Source organism: Verruconis gallopava, assembly GCF_000836295.1.
Source record: "Verruconis gallopava strain CBS 43764 unplaced genomic scaffold supercont1.14, whole genome shotgun sequence".
Lineage (NCBI taxonomy): Eukaryota > Fungi > Ascomycota > Dothideomycetes > Venturiales > Sympoventuriaceae > Verruconis > Verruconis gallopava.
This window is the reverse complement of record NW_015622150.1, coordinates 275,861-295,692: the sequence shown is the minus strand read 5'-3', so window position 1 is coordinate 295,692 and position 19,832 is coordinate 275,861. Positions and strand designations below refer to the sequence as shown.

General features: G+C 53.5%; 6 protein-coding genes across 8 annotated transcripts; 2 read left to right on the top strand and 4 right to left on the bottom strand.

Moving 5' to 3' along the window:
- Positions 1–93: 93 nt before the first annotated feature.
- PV09_04846 (uncharacterized protein) lies at positions 94–2,506 on the bottom strand. The gene is made up of 4 exons (XM_016358273.1): positions 2,327–2,506; positions 1,788–2,248; positions 515–1,724; positions 94–457 (listed from the first exon to the last, which is right to left on the bottom strand). The coding sequence occupies exons 2-4, from the start codon at positions 2,068–2,070 to the stop codon at positions 190–192; spliced, it is 1,761 nt and encodes a 586-aa protein (XP_016213891.1). The 5' UTR covers positions 2,071–2,248; positions 2,327–2,506; the 3' UTR covers positions 94–189.
- Positions 2,507–4,176: 1,670 nt separating this feature from the next.
- On the bottom strand, positions 4,177–8,941 carry PV09_04845. Of its 2 annotated transcripts, XM_016358272.1 has the most exons (5): positions 8,006–8,941; positions 6,594–7,935; positions 5,050–6,476; positions 4,326–4,978; positions 4,177–4,276 (listed from the first exon to the last, which is right to left on the bottom strand). In XM_016358272.1, the coding sequence occupies exons 1-4, from the start codon at positions 8,453–8,455 to the stop codon at positions 4,601–4,603; spliced, it is 3,597 nt and encodes a 1,198-aa protein (XP_016213890.1). In that variant the 5' UTR covers positions 8,456–8,941; the 3' UTR covers positions 4,177–4,276; positions 4,326–4,600. The 2 variants fall into 2 exon arrangements, with proteins under 2 accessions (XP_016213890.1, XP_016213889.1); XM_016358271.1 differs by having other exon boundaries at positions 4,177–4,978.
- A 553-nt stretch (positions 8,942–9,494) lies between these two features.
- PV09_04844 (uncharacterized protein) lies at positions 9,495–11,498 on the top strand. Its single transcript, XM_016358270.1, has 3 exons — positions 9,495–10,109; positions 10,178–10,305; positions 10,405–11,498. The coding sequence occupies exons 1-3, from the start codon at positions 9,850–9,852 to the stop codon at positions 10,533–10,535; spliced, it is 519 nt and encodes a 172-aa protein (XP_016213888.1). The 5' UTR covers positions 9,495–9,849; the 3' UTR covers positions 10,536–11,498.
- Positions 10,975–14,523, bottom strand: PV09_04843 (uncharacterized protein). Its single transcript, XM_016358269.1, has 2 exons — positions 13,353–14,523; positions 10,975–13,303 (listed from the first exon to the last, which is right to left on the bottom strand). The coding sequence occupies exons 1-2, from the start codon at positions 13,706–13,708 to the stop codon at positions 11,647–11,649; spliced, it is 2,013 nt and encodes a 670-aa protein (XP_016213887.1). The 5' UTR covers positions 13,709–14,523; the 3' UTR covers positions 10,975–11,646.
- Positions 14,524–15,289: 766 nt separating this feature from the next.
- PV09_04842 (uncharacterized protein) lies at positions 15,290–17,410 on the bottom strand. The gene has a single exon (XM_016358268.1). It carries the CDS (start codon positions 17,206–17,208, stop codon positions 15,784–15,786), a length of 1,425 nt encoding a protein of 474 aa, XP_016213886.1. The 5' UTR covers positions 17,209–17,410; the 3' UTR covers positions 15,290–15,783.
- A 120-nt stretch (positions 17,411–17,530) lies between these two features.
- Positions 17,531–19,732, top strand: PV09_04841. 2 transcript variants are annotated; one of them, XM_016358266.1, is made up of 3 exons: positions 17,531–18,115; positions 18,163–18,186; positions 18,238–19,732. In XM_016358266.1, exons 1-3 carry the CDS (start codon positions 17,794–17,796, stop codon positions 19,497–19,499), a joined length of 1,608 nt encoding a protein of 535 aa, XP_016213884.1. In that variant the 5' UTR covers positions 17,531–17,793; the 3' UTR covers positions 19,500–19,732. The 2 variants fall into 2 exon arrangements, with proteins under 2 accessions (XP_016213884.1, XP_016213885.1); XM_016358267.1 differs by having other exon boundaries at positions 18,163–19,732.
- The last annotated feature ends 100 nt before the right edge of the window (positions 19,733–19,832 follow it).

Genomic DNA, 19,832 nt, shown 5'->3' with positions numbered 1-19,832 from the left:
TGCACGGTTTCAGTTCGAGGTACGACTCTTATGTTTCATGCATCACACTGCACTTTGCTTATTTAGGAAATGGGCTTAGCTCAAGTTGGGAGCGCGAGACATAAATTACTACTCAGTGGTCATGCAAATCCGTACGTTTTGCCCATATTAGATGTGGTATCATTCAGATTGAACGTGTCTCAAATGTCTTCAAGACTTCATAATCTCCGTGCCCAGCGCGCTCTCCTCCGCCACCGCAGCGGCCTTGCTGCCAGCAACAGGAGCGCTCTCCGATGAGCTGTCACCATCCACGGTCTTGCCCTCGCCTTCGATCACGTTGCCATCTTGTCCCAGCATCAGGTGTTCCACGTTGACCTTGGGTCCCTTGAACCACTTCCGGGCGCTGATGAACCACCAGCACATGACGAGGAACATGGGTCCAAAGTAGACAACCACGGTCCAATTCATACCGTCAGGTCTGCTTCGCATTAGCATCTGCGAGTGAAAGAAACGTTTCAGAAATGGCGAGACTCACGTTAGATCACCGCCTCTGACGCTAGGGAAATTCAGAATGGGGATCATGAGCGCGACGAAGGCGGAAGCAATGACGCCAATCGGGATGCTGAACCTGCCCAAGTTCCACGGGCCCGGGCGGAAGCGATTGCCCACCAGGAAGACCCGAATGAAGATAGGGGTGCAGAATGCAATTTCAGCAGCGATAGCGCCAACGCTGAACAGCGCGCCGATGGTAATACTGCCGCCGAATATGAGCAGAAGCTGAAGGATGCCAATTGTGGCGTTGACCCAGACGGCATTGACTGGGGTCTTTGTTCTGGTGTTCACATGCGACCAGTACTTGGAGAACGGGAAGCAGCCGTCGCGGGCATAAGCGAATGTGACTCGGGACGCTGCGATCATGCAACCCTGACCCATGAAGAAACCGGCAATGATGGTCAAGGCCAGCACGGCCATGGCCGTCTTCTGCGGAAGGACTTGGTTCAGGTACGCAGCGAAGGGCTGACCGAGGTCGGAGTTGATCACGTCGTCGATGCTGATCACCGTATACGCGACGACGAGCTGCAAGAACCAACCGAAAATACCGCCAATTGAGGAAGTCATGACGATGGCGCGTGGAGAGGCGATGTTGGCATTGGAGCACTCTTCCGCGAGGTGGAATGGGGCGTCGTAGCCACTCATGGTCCACAAGACAGCAATGAAGGACATGAGCACTGCGATGCCATCCGGCCAATCTGTGCCGTTCTGGATCTTCCAAACCTCGCTGCTTGGAGCGAACTTTGGGAGTCCCTGGGCTTCGCGGTTCGTGGCGGCGGGAATGATGATGACGACCACAATGAGGGCAATCATGTTGAAGGTGGAGCCGAAGGAGTTGATCTGGGCGATCGACTTGGTCGGTGCCGAAGACATGAAAGCATGGATGATCATGAGGAGTGTTGCAAGTAGAAACGTCTGATAATCGGTCGGGACGTAGTTAGGATTGTAAATCGAGCCCGCTGCCAGGATCATGGCGGCGGTTCCGTAGTTCACAGAGGGAGCACCCGTGATCTGGACCAGCCAGTTGGACCAGCCAGTGATCCACGCAGCGAGTGGGCCCCAACCCGGTGGTGCGAGGACAGCGGCGGCATAGTAGAGACCACCGCTCGTTGGCATCGAAGAACAGAGCTCGGCCATACTCATGGCAACGCACTGAACACCAACCATGGCCACGATCCAACCCCATGTCATCCCTGTCAACATCAAGTCAGCTCCGCACCACATTGTAGCTCCCTTTTGAGTGTTGCAAGTCTTACCTCCGGTGCCAGCATAGCCCATGCCATAGTACAGCGTGCTTGCGAACGAGGGCAGCAGGCCGAGCACGGCAAAGCTGACGCAAAATGTCGAGAAAAGGCTGAATTCACGCTTGAACTCCGGCTTGTAACCAAGGGCGGCCAGAACCTCCTCGTCGGCATCGTACTCGTGGTTGGGATCGTACGGAATGTCGCCTCCAGGAAGAATCGACGTAACAGGCTCCTCTCTGACGCTCTTGCGTCGGTGGGCGGGCGTCGACCCAACGCTCAGGTTACGTTCGGGCATGACGCTTGATATGCACTGGTCAACGAGGCTGAAGTCAAACGATGTTCATGGAACAGCGGCGACTGGTTGATGAAGGCGACAGCACCGCCAAGAATATGAACCCGAATGAAAAGAAACAAGACGGGAATGCGAGGAGCTGCCGTTCGAGGCGACAGGAGGCTTCGGCGGCTTTGAGATCCTATCCAGATATATGTCAAGTGTCAGTAGGCTACCCAGCTCAGCAGTCTCAGCGTGCAGCGGGTGCGGGAAACCGTACCACTGATAAGACCTGACGCCAAAACAGTAGGGTCGGACACAAGCGTGCATCGCGCGCCAATGGGCTGCCGTGAGGAAGAGGGGAGGGTGGGCAGCGGATCGCTTGCATGTCCTCGAGCTCCGCTGGGATGCGCAGCGACAGAGCGTGGACCTTCCTTTCTCTTGGGCTCGCTGCTGTTGATCAGATGTCCGCGATTCGCCAGCCGCGCCCGTAAGCGGGGAAGAGCAGACGAACGCCACGCGAATTTACCTTATCAAAGGCCAGCTCGTTTGGGCACCCGCTGGCCGGAACGCCTTCTGCGCACTGGAGGCGTCCGCCGAGCCCCGTCAGGCTTGCTCGTGTCTGTGATTCGTGCTTGAAGTTATCCTTCTTCCTTCCCTTGTGCCCTGCCTATGTCTGCTTGCCCTGTCCTGCCTCTCGGAATCTTGCAGCAGGCCAACAACGTCCCGCAACGCGCGCGTTGCGAGGCGATAGAAGCGTAGGCCGTGTGCGCTTTGCACCGTCCACGACGGGACGTCAGAAGATGCGGAGCACGCGTGCACGTTTACCTAAAAAGCAACACTAACACAGGTGATAAGCTCTTTCAACCTTGAAACAGCTCATTCCCCCCGGCACCGAACGCCCCGAGCGTTGGTCCCCGTCGTCGTCCTCCTCTGCTATAACTGCCTATTCAGGGAAAGCATATCGAACAAAGCCTCGAAGGCATGATTTTACGCAAGGCTGATGCCCGGCGGATTGTCCCGTTTCATGACCATGGGTTGCGAGGACGCCATCGGTGCGGGTTAAGGGATATGTTCTGCGTTGAAACAAGAAGTGAGGAGTCGAGCATGGAAGAAAAATGCGCCAGGTCATATGGAGCGTGGAATGAAGCTGGGGAGAGGTGCTGTAATGCTTGTAAGAGGCAAGTGTATCCGAAGTGAAAAAGCCGAATGGATTCCATTCTTCATACTGCTGTACACACATATGGTGCACTACGGCATCTGGTATCAGAACTATGGTTTACAGACCGATCCCACAATCATTCTAGCGAGCATCGCTCGCTCCCTCCTGCATGCATGCATGCATGCATGCGAGAGACCGAAGGATAAGATAACCACTCCCGTCAGAAGTCCAACGTACAACCTTTTTTTTCGCTGCTTGTTTGTGCTTGCCGCTCCTGTTATTGATGTTGCGGCTGCTCTTAACTGCGAGCAGGTATCAAGCTACTCTCCTCAATTTCAATGTCAACAATTGACAAAACGCCAACCCTCCCCACTTTGCGCTTCATGCAGATGAAAACAGACAACCTTCGCTTGCAAAAAGGTCAGGATCAAGCATCTCACCGCCTTCGCTGTGCCTAGCGCCAGCGAAGCGATATCATTTTTGTTGTAACAATGCGGTTTGCTGAGAGACAAAAAATCCAGTGTGCCTTAGGACAAAGCCAGCCACTAGGAAAGAGATCCAGTGTCCCATGAATAACTAAGTCACCTGAGAGGAAATCCAGCATCCTATGGAAAATAGCCGGCTACAAAAGAGAACCTGGCATATCCGAAAATGGAGAAAAGCCTCGTCCAGGAGAAGGTGAAGGAGAAAAATAGAAATATATTCTGCCGTTGCGAGTTGCTCCAGTCGTCATCGCTCTGCTGCTGCTCGACTCCGGACTCAAGGTATTATGCATGCCTTGTACTCCCATGGGTCGTGGGCCCGAATGCAAAAGAGTTGATTTTTTGGGGGGATTCTTACCTCGGGTATCAGCAAGCCATGAGAACGTGAAGTTGAATGCCAAACGCCCAAGACTGTAGAAAGAAAAAGGTCGTCAACTAGTAATAATGACGCGTTGCTGCCAAGAATGTCGGCGGCGGCCGCGGTTGTGTTTTTTTTTTTTTTTTGTGCGGTGTCCGAAACTCCGACTATTATGTGAACACCGATTGCAGGGGTTATTTTTTGTACTCCTTGATAGTAATGACGATGCTAATCGACTAAGCTCTTTGCTCACCTCATGGACATCATGGAAGCATACCGATCAGATGTCTTCTCCCTCAAAAAGGCGAAGACGAGTAAGTGTAAGTATTATTGGTGTTATGCTGCACCGTCGAGCGTGTATGCGGTTGTCGCACTGCCACGCTTGATACGCGGCAAATGTATCTTAGCGAACAGAGGCGGCACTTTCTTCGAAGGCGATTCTTTTCGCGGCTTTCGAGAGCCTGGGGCCCAGATACAGCTTCTTCCTCTACAAAACAACAGTAAGAAAAATGAACTAAAATGGGAAAGGATAGCAGGATGATCGCGAAAGACCTAGCCTGCTCCAGTGATACCAAGAGGCGGACCTTGCTGCCTTGGCACACCTGACGCTCTGAACTGCGATTGTCGGTTCGGTGAGCCTGTGTCCTGGTGTCCTTGCATAGAACTGAAGTGTGATGGTGGCGTGTTCATGGTGCTGCCTCCTGGGCCGCCTACAGGTCGCACTGAGGACTCCATCGGCCAGGCAGCGTCCTCAGCGACGTGTTGGATAGCGCCACGCCCTTCGCGAGAGCCATTGCCATGATTCTGGGTGACAACAGCGTGAGGACGGCGCGCCATATCGCCGTAGCGCTTGAGAATTTCTTTGGTTGTAACATCGGCCTCCTTTTCGAAGATGGGGTCATTCAGCAATGAGGTGATGTCTTCCGGAATCTGCAAATATCCAGTTAGATCAGAATGTTTAAGACAGAAAAGGAAGACACAAAAAGAAGGGCAATACATGCCTCACTGAAGATCTCGTTACACTCGATCATGACCGCCACGGCTTCAATCGCCAAGAAGCTACTGTCCATATCGGGGCTCTTAATGTCTGAGTACAAGATATTTGGCGCGATGACCGTCGCAAGGTTGTGAATGTCCATCTTGCTGCCCGTCTCCTCATCCACGGTGTGAAAGCTAGCAACCCAGTTCATGAAGTTGAATAGAATCTCCATAGTGTCGCGGTGCACTTTGGGCAGGAGGCAGCAAGTCAGGTGCAGGATGCGGCGCTGCTTTTCCTCGTCAGGAATCTTGGCTGCCGTGATCCAGAGGCGATGCAGTTTGGTTGTCATAACTGGGTCGGCAAGCTCACGGAGGAACTTCTTAAGCAAGGCTGCAACTTGAACTGGTGTTTCTTTGGAGAGGTCGACGGCTTCGCAGCCTTTGGCATCGATTTCCTCGCTAAGCTCGCGCAGGCGACGAATGTTGCCGTTCTTGCGGAACACGCCTTCAACTGACATGTCCATGTTGCGCATGGCGGAGACAGCACTCTCCACGAGAGCAGGGATGCGCAGAGCACCTGGTCCAACGCCATCGGTTGACTCGGCACCGTCGCGTTCAACAATCACCTCAAGAGGCTTGCCAAAGATGCCTTTCTTTTTGTCTTTGTCCTTCTTGTCACCTCCGCCTCCTTTGAGTGCCTTCCCAAAGCGGGACCAGAATGTGTTGCCGGATTTTTCTGGCGGCTCGATCAAGTTCAGCAGCTCCTGTTGGTTAAAGTGGCCATCCAGTAACGGCTCCATGTTCAGCACTGCAATATGACGTACAAAGAAGTACTCCAACGGGGAAAGCTCCGAGAAGTAACGACGAGTCCGCTGACCACCACTCGCGCCACCGCCTTCGGCGATAGCACGATCAAGTTCGTTTCCGCCAGACATGTCGCGTCGGTGTCCGTTAAGGAGCCGCGGTTGAGGCTCACGTGGACCAAGGTTGCCTCTCGCGTACTTGGCTGCGTTGGGTCGCTGTTCGCGTGCTTGCTCTGCAGCAACCAGACGAGGTATGTCATCCAGAGCGATGGACTGTGTACCAAACGCGAGCTGTGATTCATCGTTGCCCATCTGGTTACCTCCGCGATTGCTTCGTGGGTCGTTGTCTGCAGGGCCGGGTTGAACACCGCCTCCGGGACCTTCAATGACACGTGAAGTGCGCGCTTTCTTTTGTGTGGTAGACAAGTGCCGTTCCATCCTCGTCGATCGCAGTCTACGGATGTCGCCGAGAGTTTGTTCGTAAGACGCGGAGATGCGATTATTCTTTTCTTGCTGTGCCATCGTCGACGTCGAGCCAGCAAACGACTTTGATCTGCTATCTGCGCTCAGCATTGGCGGCGACGCGGCATCTGTTGGCCCAGGTCGGTGTCCTTGGCTTGAGTCGTAACGGGCGAGATTTGGATCATCTGTGTTTTGAAAAGGAGTTTGATATCAGCCTAGCTCTGTGTGTTTTGTGTAAAATGGCAGTGTTATCGCGCAGCAGACGCGGCGTGTTGTTGTTACAACCGTTGATGTGTACTTACCTGACGTGTGCGGCAGCGCACCTTGGCTTCTCAGCGTGGCCAGAAGGCGCGCGTGGGCCACGAGCAAGAGATGCACATACTGCTGCAGTCTTGTCACCGGCCTGAACCCCATCTGGCCATCTGCGAATTGATTCCTGTGTTCGTAACAGAGCACCTGCCCGACAGAAGGACTGAACCACGCCTCACCCACTTTGTCACTGACGTCCCGTCCGCATGTCTTGCATCGCATACACGTCAAGTGGAAGCATCTATCTGCAAACTTAGCACAGCGATCTTCGACGGGTTTTCCGCAGATGGGACAGTGATCTGATTCCCCCCGTACGTATGGCAGTGATTCCGCAATTGGGTCGGAGGCTTCGTTTTGGGCCAGTCGTTCATCCAGGGAATTGATCTGGTTGAGGAAGCGGTTCAGCCCATCGGCGCTACCCGTCTCGCGCTCCAGCTTCAGTGCGCCCTGCAGGCAGATCCGAATCAAGAGCTTGAGATAGTGAGCCAGGCCCGTCACAAGCGAGAGCAGCTCTTGAGTAACGCCCAGTCTACGCATCCCTGCGTCCGATGACTCTGAGAGCAGCGAGAAGAACGACACAACCTTCTTACACAGGAGTTTAGCTTCGCGGCTGTAGGACAGACCCTTCCCCGTCTGGGAGGCTAGCATACGGTCCAAATCATCCGTACATTTGAAAAACACGTCCACATGCACAATGAAACGCTTCGCGGCCATGATGCCGTCAAAGTACACCCCATTGCTAACATGCAGCAGCATGTCTGAGATGCACGTTGCCGAACGTTCCTCAAATGTGGAGAGGGACCGCCAAATCCACAACACCTTGCCCTCGACACGCTCCTCCTCGTCCCGTACTCTGTTTCTGACCGGGTCCGAAGGGTTGTCCTCGCTCCTGGGCACCTCGGGCTCGGCGTTCGCGTCCTTCTTCACGTTCGAGAGCCGCACATTCCAGTATTTGTGGATCATGTAGCACTCAGGATGCCAGTGCTGATTCTGGCCATTGCGAAAAATCTCGACAAACTGCTTGAGAATGGCGTTTTGACAGCCGTGACACCGCTGCGCAAATCGTGTCGAGTAGTGGTAGTGACAGTACACGTCTCCCTCGTGTTCGTAGTAGCTGTCTTGGGCTCCGAAGATGGTGGGACATATCGAGCAGGTGAAGTGTTCGATGTGGTATTTGCGGTCAAGGGCGGTGATGTAGGAGCCGCGAAGAGCGCCACCGCATTGGTAACACAAGAGATCAAGACGGCGGAAATAGTCGGTCTCGCAGAGAGGGTACTGGTTGGGACCTTCATCAGGGACGGGGAAGAATTTAGACGCCACGATCTTGCCGCATTCCTATGATTTCTTCCGTCAGTCGAGACCGTCTTCCTGATCAGCGGCTGGATATTGAGAAATTAGAACTCACATGACACGTGAAGCAATCCAAGTGGAATGTGTTGTCCAGCGCTCGAACGAACTGTCCCTGAAGCGGCTCCCCACACTTCCCACATATCCTAGTCCCGCTAGGCCTCCTCGTGCCATTACTTGAGCTCTTCTGCCTGTCCGTCGATGGTCGTCCTACGTTCTGCGAGCTTCCATATTCTTGTGAGGGTTGGGGCCCCGCCGGGTTGTCGGACATCGGGTAGCTGTTTTGTCGCGAAGGGGGGAGCAATATCTTCGAGGGGTCAGGCCGACCCGAGGTGCCGACGCCTCGAGGGTCTGGCTGCGAGTAGGCTCCGGGAGGCATGTTGCGGTTGCTCATGGTGTTGCCGGTGCGGGAGTCAAAGGCCGTGGTCTGCGGCCCAGGCGAGTCGTAGCGCTGAGGGTAGACAGAAGAGCCGTTCTGTGGTGGTCCGCCCGCATACGGGCCAACCATAGTGGGCCTACGTTATGTCCAGCTTTCAAGGAAGCGACGTGAATGGGCGAGCGAGTGAGAGTGGGCGTGGGCGTGGGCGAGCCTAAACGGGTGTGGACGTGACTATGTATGAATTGTGAGTTGGCAGCGGAGGCCGGTGGATGCACACAAGGACTTTGTGTGGAAGGGCAGTGGGTGACTTTGGTCGGCGATGCGGTGAAGAGGGAACGCTGTAGCACAACAATAGGTAGAGATTGGAAGAGCACACACGCGCAGCCAAGTCGGAGTCGCGGTGCGTGTTGATGTGGCGTGAAGAAATGAAGAGCGTGAGCGACAACCGAGCGGTGGTAGACCCGAGCTTGGGCTGGTTGTGCGAGCGATGGTCGAGTAGGAGAGTCAAGTCAGGTGCAAAGACGTGCAGTGCAGCGAGCGGCGTGTGTGTAGGGTGCTAGCAGGAAAGCAGCGGCGGGAGTAGCAGTGAGCCCTGAGCAATTAGCGGGCTCGTCCCAGAATAGAAGGGCTCCCTGGGGAGGGGGCGCCTTTTTTTTGGGGGGGGGAGGGGGGAAGGGAACGGGATTGTTTGTGTTTGCGGCGTTCAAGTGAGCGCAGTGGTGCAGCCGCTGGTCGGGGGCTGGGTCGGGGGAGAGGGGCTCTGTGGGTCAGGGCGTGTGCTGGAGAGCCCTGCGAACAGAAGAAAAGCCTGGCCCAGCAATGCACTGCACGACGTTGCGCGGGAATAGCGAGTGCCTCAACTGATGCGGCAAAATAGCCCAAGGTAGGGAACGGCAAGCTCTGAAGCAACAGGCCAAGGCCAGGTCTGGTCATAACTTTTTGAACGTCCAGATGTGTGGATGCGATGGTGTCGGTGTGGGCCACTGCAAACTGGCGCCAAATCTCCGCTCCGCTGCCTCTCTGGGCACTGGCGCAGCCACAACAGAAACTGCTGGCCCACTCATGCACGCAAGCTGCACCCTCCTCAGGCTGCCAAGGCATCCATCACCGCTCCCTTCAGGTGCGCTCCCTGGCGATCTTACAGCAAGGGCGAGATACCTTAATTTTAGCCTGCCCGAATCGTCCCCCCAGGTTCTGCCGCACCCGCCGCATGCGAAAAAACATCGAACGTGACAGACAGAGCCTCAGTTGATCGTGCGAGACGAGCTGGACGCTTTGATGTTAGCCTGTCGAGCGTAGCTCCGTGATACCGTCGGTCCTGCGATCGCTCTCTTGTGCAAACTACGCCGACCTCGACAGACACCACGGCGCACGCCCTACGCTCCCTACTCCGCCCGCAGATTCATTACTCTGCCGCCCTTTGTTTCTTTTAATCAACCAGGCCACCCGTAGCCAATTAGACAGGCCGCCTTCCTGATCCCATCAACTTTGCGCTGCCCCTCATCGCCACCTCGGACAACACCATGGCAACCAACGGCTCCTCAACGCCCCTCACACCCGCCAATACCACACGCAAGCTCGGCCCCGGAGGCACTGTCGTCACCGTTCCCTACCACCCGCCCCGCGAGCGGCCCCGGACAGACCTCGACCTCGAGGCTGGCGAGGTGCTCAACCTGGGCGAGTTCCAAGACGCACATGCTCTGTCCATATCCGAGGCGCGCCTAATCGTCGAGCGCACGGAGCAGATACGAAACAAGAAGGGCACAAAGCTGAGGGAGACCGAGTAATACTCTACCTCACGCGCGATGCGCACAGCACGGGCAGAGGCGCTAACACAAAGTCCTTGTGTAGGAACCTCTCGAAGATGCTCACCTACATGGACGCTTTCTCACGGTTCAGAACGTTGAATACCCTCAACCAGATCGAAACTATGCTACTTCCATACACACAGCTTGAGCAGTTTGAAAAGGCCCAGATAGGTATTGAAAACCCATCCGCTTCCTCCCCATCCGTTACCCGTTCAGCTTCATGAAAACATGTCCACGTAAACGCGGTTACGCTTACACGTGCACATCTAGTCACCCTCTGTCCAGGTGACCCGGAAGAAGCGAAAGTCCTCATCCCCTCGCTCGCAAACAAAATTTCCGACGACGTCCTACGCGACATTCTTGAGCAGATAGACCAGCTCCGCCAGTTCAATGAAGAGTAGTGCTCTGCTTCGTTTCCACCTCTCAACATCCCCGTTCCATATTATGCGATCTTGTCATCAGGGAGAAAAAAAAACCTTTGTCACTCGGTGATCAAGGTTCTGGGCATGAGCGGTCGAAAAGATTTTTTTATAACAAATTTGCTCGGGGTGGGAGAGCATAGCGATGGCGTTTGTGGGCCGGTTATGCACACGCGTGTAGTATCTTTGCCATTAATTCGTATACTATTTAAGGCAGACACTGGGCGTGATACCGAACCAACGATTCGCGATGCCGCGCCAACCTTTACAATCTGTGGCCAAGATAGCAAAAGCTTTTCGGCCCGACACAAAGAACTTGGAGCAATGCACGGACATTCGAATCCACAGTTCAACAACGCTGGATCACTTGTTTATTCACTATTATCAAATACTCATTGGTAAAAGAAAACCAAAAAAACCCTCGGCGTTGACAGTTCTTCTCTATTAATGGAAGCTACGTCTTGTGAGGTATAGACTACGCGGGGCATATCTTCGATCCCATTAAAGCAACATAATCAAAATAACTGATGACAGTGACGACACGATGCGGGGAGCAACGAACGGTATAATGTATTGAAGTGCCCAAGGTCCGGGACGATGAGAGTTCGCTTAGATTCTCCTCATCCACTCCTGACAGACGACATCCGCCCCAGTCTCCCCTTTATGAGCCACTGCTGTCGAGATACACCGCCATGAGGCAGATGTGATTGTGGACGGTGCGGTGCTCAAGGAAAGCTAGCTCCTTGATGATGGCAAAGTTGAAGTGGAGGCAACTTGCGAGAATGTCTTCGAAAGCAACGAGAAGGCCGGCGTCGTCGGCGTGACAAGCGGCAGATGGCTGTACGATCCGTATGCCCGTGTGCCGAGTCAATTCGGCTCTCGAAGCGGAGCTCATAATAGTCGTCGTTGTCATGAACACCAATTCGCCTCATTCCGAACCCAACCCCTCCCCCTTTATATGGTCTAGAATCGGTAATGTATCACCCCTGGTCTCAAGATCATGCGTAACGTCGTGATTCCATTCTGTCTGGCTGTATCTGTGTCCACCTAGTCGCTCGTCGCGTCTTCCTTCATGCACTCTCGAACGACAGAACTACAATGCTGCATCGCCAAGGACTCTCTTTTCGTCTTCATCTGAGCCAGTCAATTTCTTCTCCATGCCGACCATCATAGGCGTGGCGCCAGGAGTTCCTGTCCTCTTGAAGTACGTCGAGACCTCCTCGCTAAAGTCATCCGAGGGATACTCGGCGTCATCAGCGTTTGCTGCAGCCTTCTCGGCCTGCCACTCTTCCCACTCCTGCCGCATCTCCTCAACCTTTTGCTTATAGTCTAGCACGGGGTCGTAGTACTTGTGGACACCACGGAAGCGTTCCCAGAGCGACAGGTGTTGCGGGTGAATGGCGATACCGTGGTAGTCGGCTTCTCTCCCCAGACGGATGTAGTTCCAGCGTCGCTCCTGTTCTTTGAGATCAAGTCCGGTGGTATCTGGTAAGAATAGTAGAGTAAGGATAGCGCCCGCAAGACCGAACCAGCAGACGATGCGGAACTTCTCCCCGGTAGTATCAAGGTAGTTGTACATCACGGCCGCGTGCAGGGCACCAAGCTTGCCAACAGCAGCGGAAAACCCGTGCGCAGTGGCACGAATGGGTGTTGGGTACACCTCAGCCGCCACAAGGAAGGTGACGGAGTTAGGCCCAAATTGATTGAAGAATGATGACAAGAAATACATGGCCTGGAAGGAATGAATACCAGCTGGGCTGCTGTAGTGGCTGTAGGCGAAAGCTGGGATGACGAAGAGGATAAAGTCGCACATGAAGCCAACTATCATCATCCACTTGCGACCATACAGCTTGTTGTCGATTAGGAAAGAAGCTAGGTAGTAGCCGCACAGAGACACGCCAACGTTTACCAGGTTGTACAGCCAGCCGACCATGACAGACTTGTTGCCTGGAGTGAGGACAGAAATAAACTGACTCTGGAAGAGCTTGTTGCCGTAAAAGAAGATGTCGTTCGCATACCAAGCACCGGCAGTTGCAATGAGGCGGGGGCCGAAATAAGTGAAGGTCATCTTGAGCGACTGGGTATCGTAACCAGTGACTTTGCTCTTCTTCTTGGCAAGAGCGAGCTGCCTGCTAGCAGATTTCATCTTGTAGACGCGGTAGTAGACGAGCCACAGTGTTCCAACAGCGGGAATCGCAAATGAGACGCGATACGTCCATTGCGCCGCCACCTTCGAGTATGGTGGGTTACCACTCCCGTGGTGAAAAATCAGGAGGAGCAAGATCAAGATGACTTGGTTGGCAAACTGGCCCCAGCCTTGCATCAAGAAGGCGCTGGTGACCTTGCGACCTCGGTGGAGACGGTCTTCCTTGGTGGAGACTTTGCCAGCACCAACTGCGTTCTCCATACCGGAAGTGGCAGTCATGGGATATTCACCACCTACGCCGATGCCGTAGAAGAAGAGCGACCAGACGTAGCAGATGACCCAGCCGTTTTGCGTAACACCCCAGGCCGCGGTGAGCATGATCAAGCCAAGGAACATGATGGTGGCGTCCTGAATGAGGCCCCAACGTCGACCGATCCAGTCACCGATGATGCCGACAAGGATTTGACCGCAGATGATTCCGCAAATCTCCAGGTAGTCGATTGCTTGAGTCCATGTCTCGTCGCAGATTTCGAACGTCTTCCAGCAAGACGGGAAGGCTGCTTGAAGTAGAGGTCGAACATTGCCAATGGAGAACAATACGTATCTGAACAGGTTAGCAGCTTTATCGCTGGGGACTCCTCATGACATCTTACCCTTCCAAGAGCAGACCCATCCCAGGAATAACCATATTTCGCATATACGCTCCCACTGGGCTCAATGGGTCGTTCTTGATCATATTGCCAATCAAGGCGAGCTCTCTTCGAGCCTCCTTGCCATCCACGCCGAGGACAAAGTTGAGCCTCTTGAGAAGTGGCATGTCCGCCCAGTACGTGCCCTCTTGGTCATACATGTCGTCTGGCTTCAGAATGGTCTGAAAGACTTCAGCCTCGTTGCCATCCATCTGCAGGCTTCCTAGTCTGGCAGTAGCAACATGATGGCCAGTCACGTTTGGGCCGTGAGGAGCCTGCGCGCCGAAGTCACGAAGTGATTCGTCGCTGTTGTCTGCCATTGTGTGCTCTCAAAAATTCTTGCCCTTGAGAACGAGAGGATCAGAAAAGTAATTCCGAAACGATGAGAAGATTTGGCAATGCCCAGGAAAGGATAAGTATAAGACGTCGATCTAGGATCTGATAAGCGATGACGACTCGTCTTATACTGCCAGATCGTATGCTCGGCCTAGGTCTCTAAGCCTTTCGGTGGCGCTGATGCACGGTTGGTAAGAACCAAGATGTGACGTTTGCAGGACGATGAGAGAGCCAGGGCGGAAACCACGTTCAAATACTTCGAGACGTGAGTGGATGACACTCGCGGCAATGGCACTAGTAGCGCAGGTGTGGTGAGAGTATGCCGATCAGGTTGGAAGCGTGGCCGGCCCTGGCTTCCAGATTACGAGCAGACCAGAAACGTGGGATTCAGCAGTGACCTTGGGAAGGGTTTGAATTGGTACGAGAAATATATGCTGAGACGTAAGGATGCTTTAAGTCAATCATGCACCCCGCGGGAGGGAGAAAAGATTTGCTCATGTGTGGGCAAAGGCGGCAATAGAGAGCTGGGTTGTTGCCGGGAGCTTGGCCGGGTGGAGTGTCAAGAAAGAGAAGGCAAGACGGGCAGACCTTTATTTGGTCGTAAGAAGCAGAAACTAACAATTAGTCGTTTCCCACCGTCCAGGTCCAAGCGGTGACGGCCGGCTCCACTCGAACAGCGTCGTGCTGCCTTTCGTGGCCGTCTCCAGGCCCAGGTCGTGGCCGTGGCCGCAGCATGGCTTCGTTGCACCTTTGCGGACGGCGACGGTCAACACTTCTCTGAGCACGCGACACATTTCCTTTCTTGACCGCCGACAGCATCGCGTCGTCAGCCAAGCGAACGCAAGCTTCTCGTGGCGACTTAGCGTTGCAGCCCACGGCCGAAGGCTGCCGGCGTCTGCATCGATCCGCTTGCGCCATCTCGCTCCAGCATTTTCGCTTTGTGGACGCGGACGAGAAGAGGTGAGGTTGAACTTTCCATTCTGGCCGGCCAATCAGAAGCCCGGATTCCAGCACGTTTTCCATCAGATTAGCAGCACTGGCCTGTTCTGCCGCCCCACAGTCCGTCGAGACCCTGAGCACGACGTCCACCTTCCGGACGCCGCCACTCGCGCGTGCTGTCAACTCTTCATCTGCCCGCACATCTCTCAGCACGGCTGATGCGTCAACGAATGTGCTTCCTCGTCGTTGCTGCGTGTACATTTCTATGGGCTCTGCTCACATCCGAAGGTACCGAAATGTGCGATGCCTCAGCTCTGAAGAATGCCGCCACCTGACGTTATCTTATCTCGACCTGTCGAAGATGTGTCCTTGAGCTCGTCTGAGCAGCCTTGTCGGGCATGATGGGTGCCTCCGCCACGCGTACCCATCTCTCTTGAGGCTGTTTGGATCGGTCATTCACGCGTGGGATGATCGACGATGGAGCAATACCTGCGCTTAAGGCGAACAATGGCAAGCTCGCCTCGCAGGGCTTGGACGCGAACACTGTCGAAACAAGCAATACCAAGCAAGATGCTAAGTGACATGGGGTGTCTCGGGACATTGAGACGTATTGGACGCGTCCTCGTAAAAGAAGGTGCCTTAATGCAGCTCGTGCTCGAACAACCACGCAGCAATTATCTAATGATTGTACATGGTCTAACAGTCCAATCTGCGAAATTCAGGCTGTCCTGCGCAATGACCCCTTTTTCGAAACATGTCCGATATGGCAACGTTCGAGAAATCACCAATTGTGCAGTGTATCATGCGTCTCGTGCTCAGCATTGTGCCCCGTTTGACCAGTACGAATCTTGACAACCCCAATCTCACCGGGGGGAAGCGTCGTATCCATCTGAGAAAGTAAATCCCACCAAACCCCAAAATCGAGTAACATAGGCTGTTTCATGACAAACCATAAATGGATGCTGACGACTTGATGGAAGTGGCTCTGTCCGATGGCCCAGATATTATCTAAGCGGATTTGTTAAACTTCGTACACGTATGTTGCCCTTGCTTCACCAATTGCCAGAGCCGGTGCAGGGGATCGTAGGGATTGGCTTCGTAAGATGCAAGAACATCAATTTCAGCTGAATGCTGAGTCAAAAGCAATCTTGGTCCGGCCTTCCATCTGCCGCGTTACCAAGTGATGAACATTTTTGGCCAGCTCACGGGATTTGAAAGCCACCCCGAGCTCTTGACTTGTGTACCATGATGCTCTGTCCAAATTTCCGCTGCCAAGGATGGTCCACTCTTCATCCACAATGGTGAGCTTCAGGTGCGTCTGAACGGGCTCGCCGTCTTGTTGACTGCAGCCTTTCGATTCGTAATATTCTACCTTGAGCTTGCCGATGCGAACTGGTAATCGCTCCTCATCAGAATGAACAGATATAGAATTCGAACGCTTGTACAGTTTGATCAATTTTCTTATGCACCGCGACGTTGTAGTGCCCGCTGTAACAAGCTGTTCGAGAATCATGAGTTTCTCACTGGTGAGGATGTGAACATCAACGCCACGCCGCAACATCCGAAGAATCGAACTTAATACAGGCAGCGACGTGACGTTCGGTGTCTGTATGTAGATTGTGGATGAAGCTGATTCGAATAACTCAAGGACAAAGGTGTTCAAAGGGGTACTTGGAGGGGGTCGGTGTTTTTGCCAGGGGAAACTGAATCGTGGCCAAGCATGGTGAGGTGACGGCAAGAAGATAGCGTAACATGGTGGAAGGTGGCTTAAAGCAACAATGCTGTATGCCGCGCCTGGCTGAGTGTCGGCACGTCGAGTGCAGACAACGGCCTTGGTCTGATCTGATATGTCGAATGAGACATCATCCGGGTTGCCATCATTCGAAGAAGTCCTCGCCCAAAATGTTTGCCAGAACGTTACGAATTGCTTGACTATTGGACCAGATAGCGCGATACAGCCTTCAAACCAGGACTCCCATGAGACATTGCATGAGGGTAATAAAACCAGCTTACGATCGATTATGACGAACTTTGGGTGCATGACGCTGAACGGCAGCACGAATACACTCTTGACTTGAATATCCAAGCCCGGTAACTCTTCCGGACCGGGTAGCGAGAGCTTCGTCGTCCATGCTGAGCCACTGTATATCGAGCCTGCTACGGAACGGGTGTGGAAAAGCTTCTGTAGCGCGGACAACGATGAGAATCCTATGAAGACACGGACCTTGCTTCTCCTTTTCGCCATCACCTGCTCGGAGAGCGCCCGCAGAGATTCGCGAAGCATGTCAAGAGACGAGCTGCGTGCCCAAAAGCATGTGATGAGTATGACCTCTTGCTGCGCTTGCTCAATCGCGGGACAGATGTGGCTGTAAACGTCGTCGCCGTTGCCGACAACAAACAGCTCAAGATTAGCCTCAGTCTGCAGCAGCTCCGGTCGCGTCGCAAAGTAGTTGGGGTCGGATGTTTTGTTGGCAGCAGCATTCTTCATCATCGCCTGCCACCAGCTGCCTACAACACCAAGATCTTTATGCATCTCGCCAGCCATATCCAAACGTCGACGTCTTTGGCAAGTTCTGGAGGTGAGCAAATACACGCAGCTCTCAGGCTCTGAGAAGGGTTGAATTCACACCCGTGCGTTCATGATAGGCTTGTATCGACAACCACAAGCTCTCAGACCGACCACATGAGAATTCAAACAATTTATAAAAATCTAAATTGTGCGTAGCACCTTTTGTAACATCAGTCTTGCGTAGATGTCGAGGTAAGGTTGGTTCTACATCACGACACGTTCAGCCACCTACGCTCGGACCATTCAAGACTTAGGACAAGATCTCAGTCCAATGTCACACTCGCTAGAATAGGGAAATCAAACACAGACGTGGGAACGAATGATCGATGCCAGTGGTGTAAAATTTCAAACTTTGTTATGTTGCTTAAACACCTAGTCTTCCTGGCCAACTTGACTTCACCACAGGAATGTTTAAGCCGAGGTCTCATCTGCGTCCAGCGAGATCTCTTTTATCGATATGACCGCGACTCATCGGCTCACGCTTCATCTCCCTAGATGCCATCAAAAGGCTCACTTCATTACCGTATGAAGGCGTAAAGGAATCTAGAAACAATCGTTTCAATGGACACATCCACGGATTATTTCTCTCTTGACTTACAATTTCGAGGGTTTATCACAGGTTCGGTAATCAGAGACAAGTCTTCCGGTAAGGAGTTGTGTCGATATTTTGGAGGCGTTCCATACGGGCTCCCCCCTGTGGGCCCATTTCGCTTTCTTCAGCCTCGACCACTGCCTCCGTGTTACAGATACGGTACGAAAGCAAGCCCTGGCATCTTCACAGGACAATGCAGCGTTTGCCCACAGGCTCGTCCATCAAAGTACGACGATGAAGACTGTCTGCAACTGAACATATATGTGCCTTGTGGAAATCCACCAGATGAAGGTAAAGACCCTTCGAGATCGACCGTAGCAGATTCTGATCGTTTCCAGGATGGCCTGTATTGTTCTACATACGTGAGCGAGATGGAAATCCGGTCTTCTCGGAATCGAACTAAAGTCTGTCAGATGGGGGATTTCTCCAGTTCGGTAGTGCCAACGACGTCAACCCCGTAGCACTGCTATCAGAGACATCATTCAAAGCCATCATGGTGATGCCGGCATACCGCCTGAACGTTTACGGCTTTTTGGCATCACATGAGTTGCTCCACGAACCGAGTAACCGATCAGGGACGGTCGGCAACCTAGGATTTTGGGATCAGCGCCTTGCTTTGCATTGGACGTACACAAACATAAGCTATTTCAATGGTAACCCCGCCAACATCACCGTCGCCGGCTACTCTGCCGGAGCACATTCAGTATTTTATCAGCTTGCCTACGACATCGACTACCCGCCCGAGAAGCGTATCATCAAGCGCGTATGTATGCTCGCTAACGGACCCGGGGTACAACCTAAGTCATTAGATGAGGCTCAGGCGCAGTTTGACGAGCTACTTGAGGCCCTTCACATCTCGAGCTCATTGCCGGCGCATGAGAAGCTGAGACTGCTACGTGAGACGAGTCAAGCAGTTCTGAGAAAAGCCATCAGCAAACTGAGGCTGCACGAGTTTCGCGCCGTGACCGACGGACATTTCGTAAGACAAGTCTTGTTCAAAGAGCTAGACGACGGAACGTTTGCTCGGAAACTGCTCCAATCGAATGTCCAGATTTGGGTTGGCGAGTCAATGAACGAACACTTTGTGTACGCCATGCACAGACGTCCGAAGAACGGTGCAGACGCTTTACATCGTCGCTTTCTAGCTGACTATCCCCGCTGGGCTGTGGACGTTCTCAGGGAAAGGTACATGACAAACGGCCAGCTGCCACAGGGCGTCAAATCCTGGGGTGAGCTCTTTGGACGCATCTACGCAGATATGCAAGTTCACGTTACAGAACGCGGACTGGTCGACGCTCTTGTCCGAGGCGGCGCCGGGCACCTCATCTACAGATACCGAATCGAATGGCGCAGCGAGGTCTCATGGGCGCAGAAACACCACGGCGCCACGCACTGGGCCGATGATGTCATTTGGTTCTTTGGAAACGGGAGGAAGTTACCGGCGGAGGAGAAAAGGATCGTCGCGGAGGCTTTCATTGACGAGTACGCAAAATTTGTAAAAGGCGACGAGCTAGACTGGCGCGCCCGCGGCTCGCTTGAAGTGAGGAGACTGCGGAGCGACGGCGCGATCGACGTGTGGACGGATGAATGGTGGGCAAACAAGCTGGACATCTGGCGGCAACTGCAAAAGGCATGTTCAGAACAATCTTTCGCGAAACCGACCCCGAACCTGTGAAGTGCGCATGCAACGTTAGGAGGACGATGAGACAGGCAAATTCGCTCGGAATCGTTCGTGGGAACAACCTAGCTGAGACCAAGCGCTTCTTCTGGCTCACATCCTATCGAGCCGTTCCTATATTAAGTCATGTATCACAAGAGCACAGAATTGCTCGACTCCCTACCCCTTAGTGTACGAAGCTTCTGTTTTCTTAATACCTTGCTTAGAACATAAAGCCGGTTTTCCTTTCAGGCTTTGACTCCTCAATCCATCTCCGATCCACCTTGTACGTTTTGTTCAGAACGCGAGTCATCCTCGATCCTTCGAGTGCTGCCAACATAGAAAAACCCC

Excerpts from the sequence above, each read along its gene's own strand:
- PV09_04846 (XM_016358273.1), bottom strand. The coding sequence starts at position 2,070 with ATGCCCGAACGTAACCTGAGCGTTGGGTCGACGCCCGCCCACCGACGC. Across the intron at positions 1,725-1,787 it reads GGGCTATGCTGGCACCGGAG|GGATGACATGGGGTTGGATC; the intron begins GTAAGACTTGCA and ends TGATGTTGACAG. Across the intron at positions 458-514 it reads GTCAGAGGCGGTGATCTAAC|ACCTGACGGTATGAATTGGA; the intron begins GTGAGTCTCGCC and ends AATGCGAAGCAG.
- PV09_04845 (XM_016358271.1), bottom strand. The coding sequence starts at position 8,455 with ATGGTTGGCCCGTATGCGGGCGGACCACCACAGAACGGCTCTTCTGTC. Across the intron at positions 7,936-8,005 it reads TGGATTGCTTCACGTGTCAT|GAATGCGGCAAGATCGTGGC; the intron begins GTGAGTTCTAAT and ends AAGAAATCATAG. Across the intron at positions 4,979-5,049 it reads GTAACGAGATCTTCAGTGAG|ATTCCGGAAGACATCACCTC; the intron begins GCATGTATTGCC and ends GGATATTTGCAG.
- PV09_04844 (XM_016358270.1), top strand. The coding sequence starts at position 9,850 with ATGGCAACCAACGGCTCCTCAACGCCCCTCACACCCGCCAATACCACA. Across the intron at positions 10,110-10,177 it reads ACAAAGCTGAGGGAGACCGA|GAACCTCTCGAAGATGCTCA; the intron begins GTAATACTCTAC and ends GTCCTTGTGTAG. Across the intron at positions 10,306-10,404 it reads GTTTGAAAAGGCCCAGATAG|TCACCCTCTGTCCAGGTGAC; the intron begins GTATTGAAAACC and ends GTGCACATCTAG.
- PV09_04843 (XM_016358269.1), bottom strand. The coding sequence starts at position 13,708 with ATGGCAGACAACAGCGACGAATCACTTCGTGACTTCGGCGCGCAGGCT. Across the intron at positions 13,304-13,352 it reads ATGGGTCTGCTCTTGGAAGG|ATACGTATTGTTCTCCATTG; the intron begins GTAAGATGTCAT and ends TAACCTGTTCAG.
- PV09_04842 (XM_016358268.1), bottom strand. The coding sequence starts at position 17,208 with ATGGCTGGCGAGATGCATAAAGATCTTGGTGTTGTAGGCAGCTGGTGG.
- PV09_04841 (XM_016358266.1), top strand. The coding sequence starts at position 17,794 with ATGGACACATCCACGGATTATTTCTCTCTTGACTTACAATTTCGAGGG. Across the intron at positions 18,116-18,162 it reads TGGAAATCCACCAGATGAAG|GATGGCCTGTATTGTTCTAC; the intron begins GTAAAGACCCTT and ends GATCGTTTCCAG. Across the intron at positions 18,187-18,237 it reads GCCTGTATTGTTCTACATAC|ATGGGGGATTTCTCCAGTTC; the intron begins GTGAGCGAGATG and ends AAAGTCTGTCAG.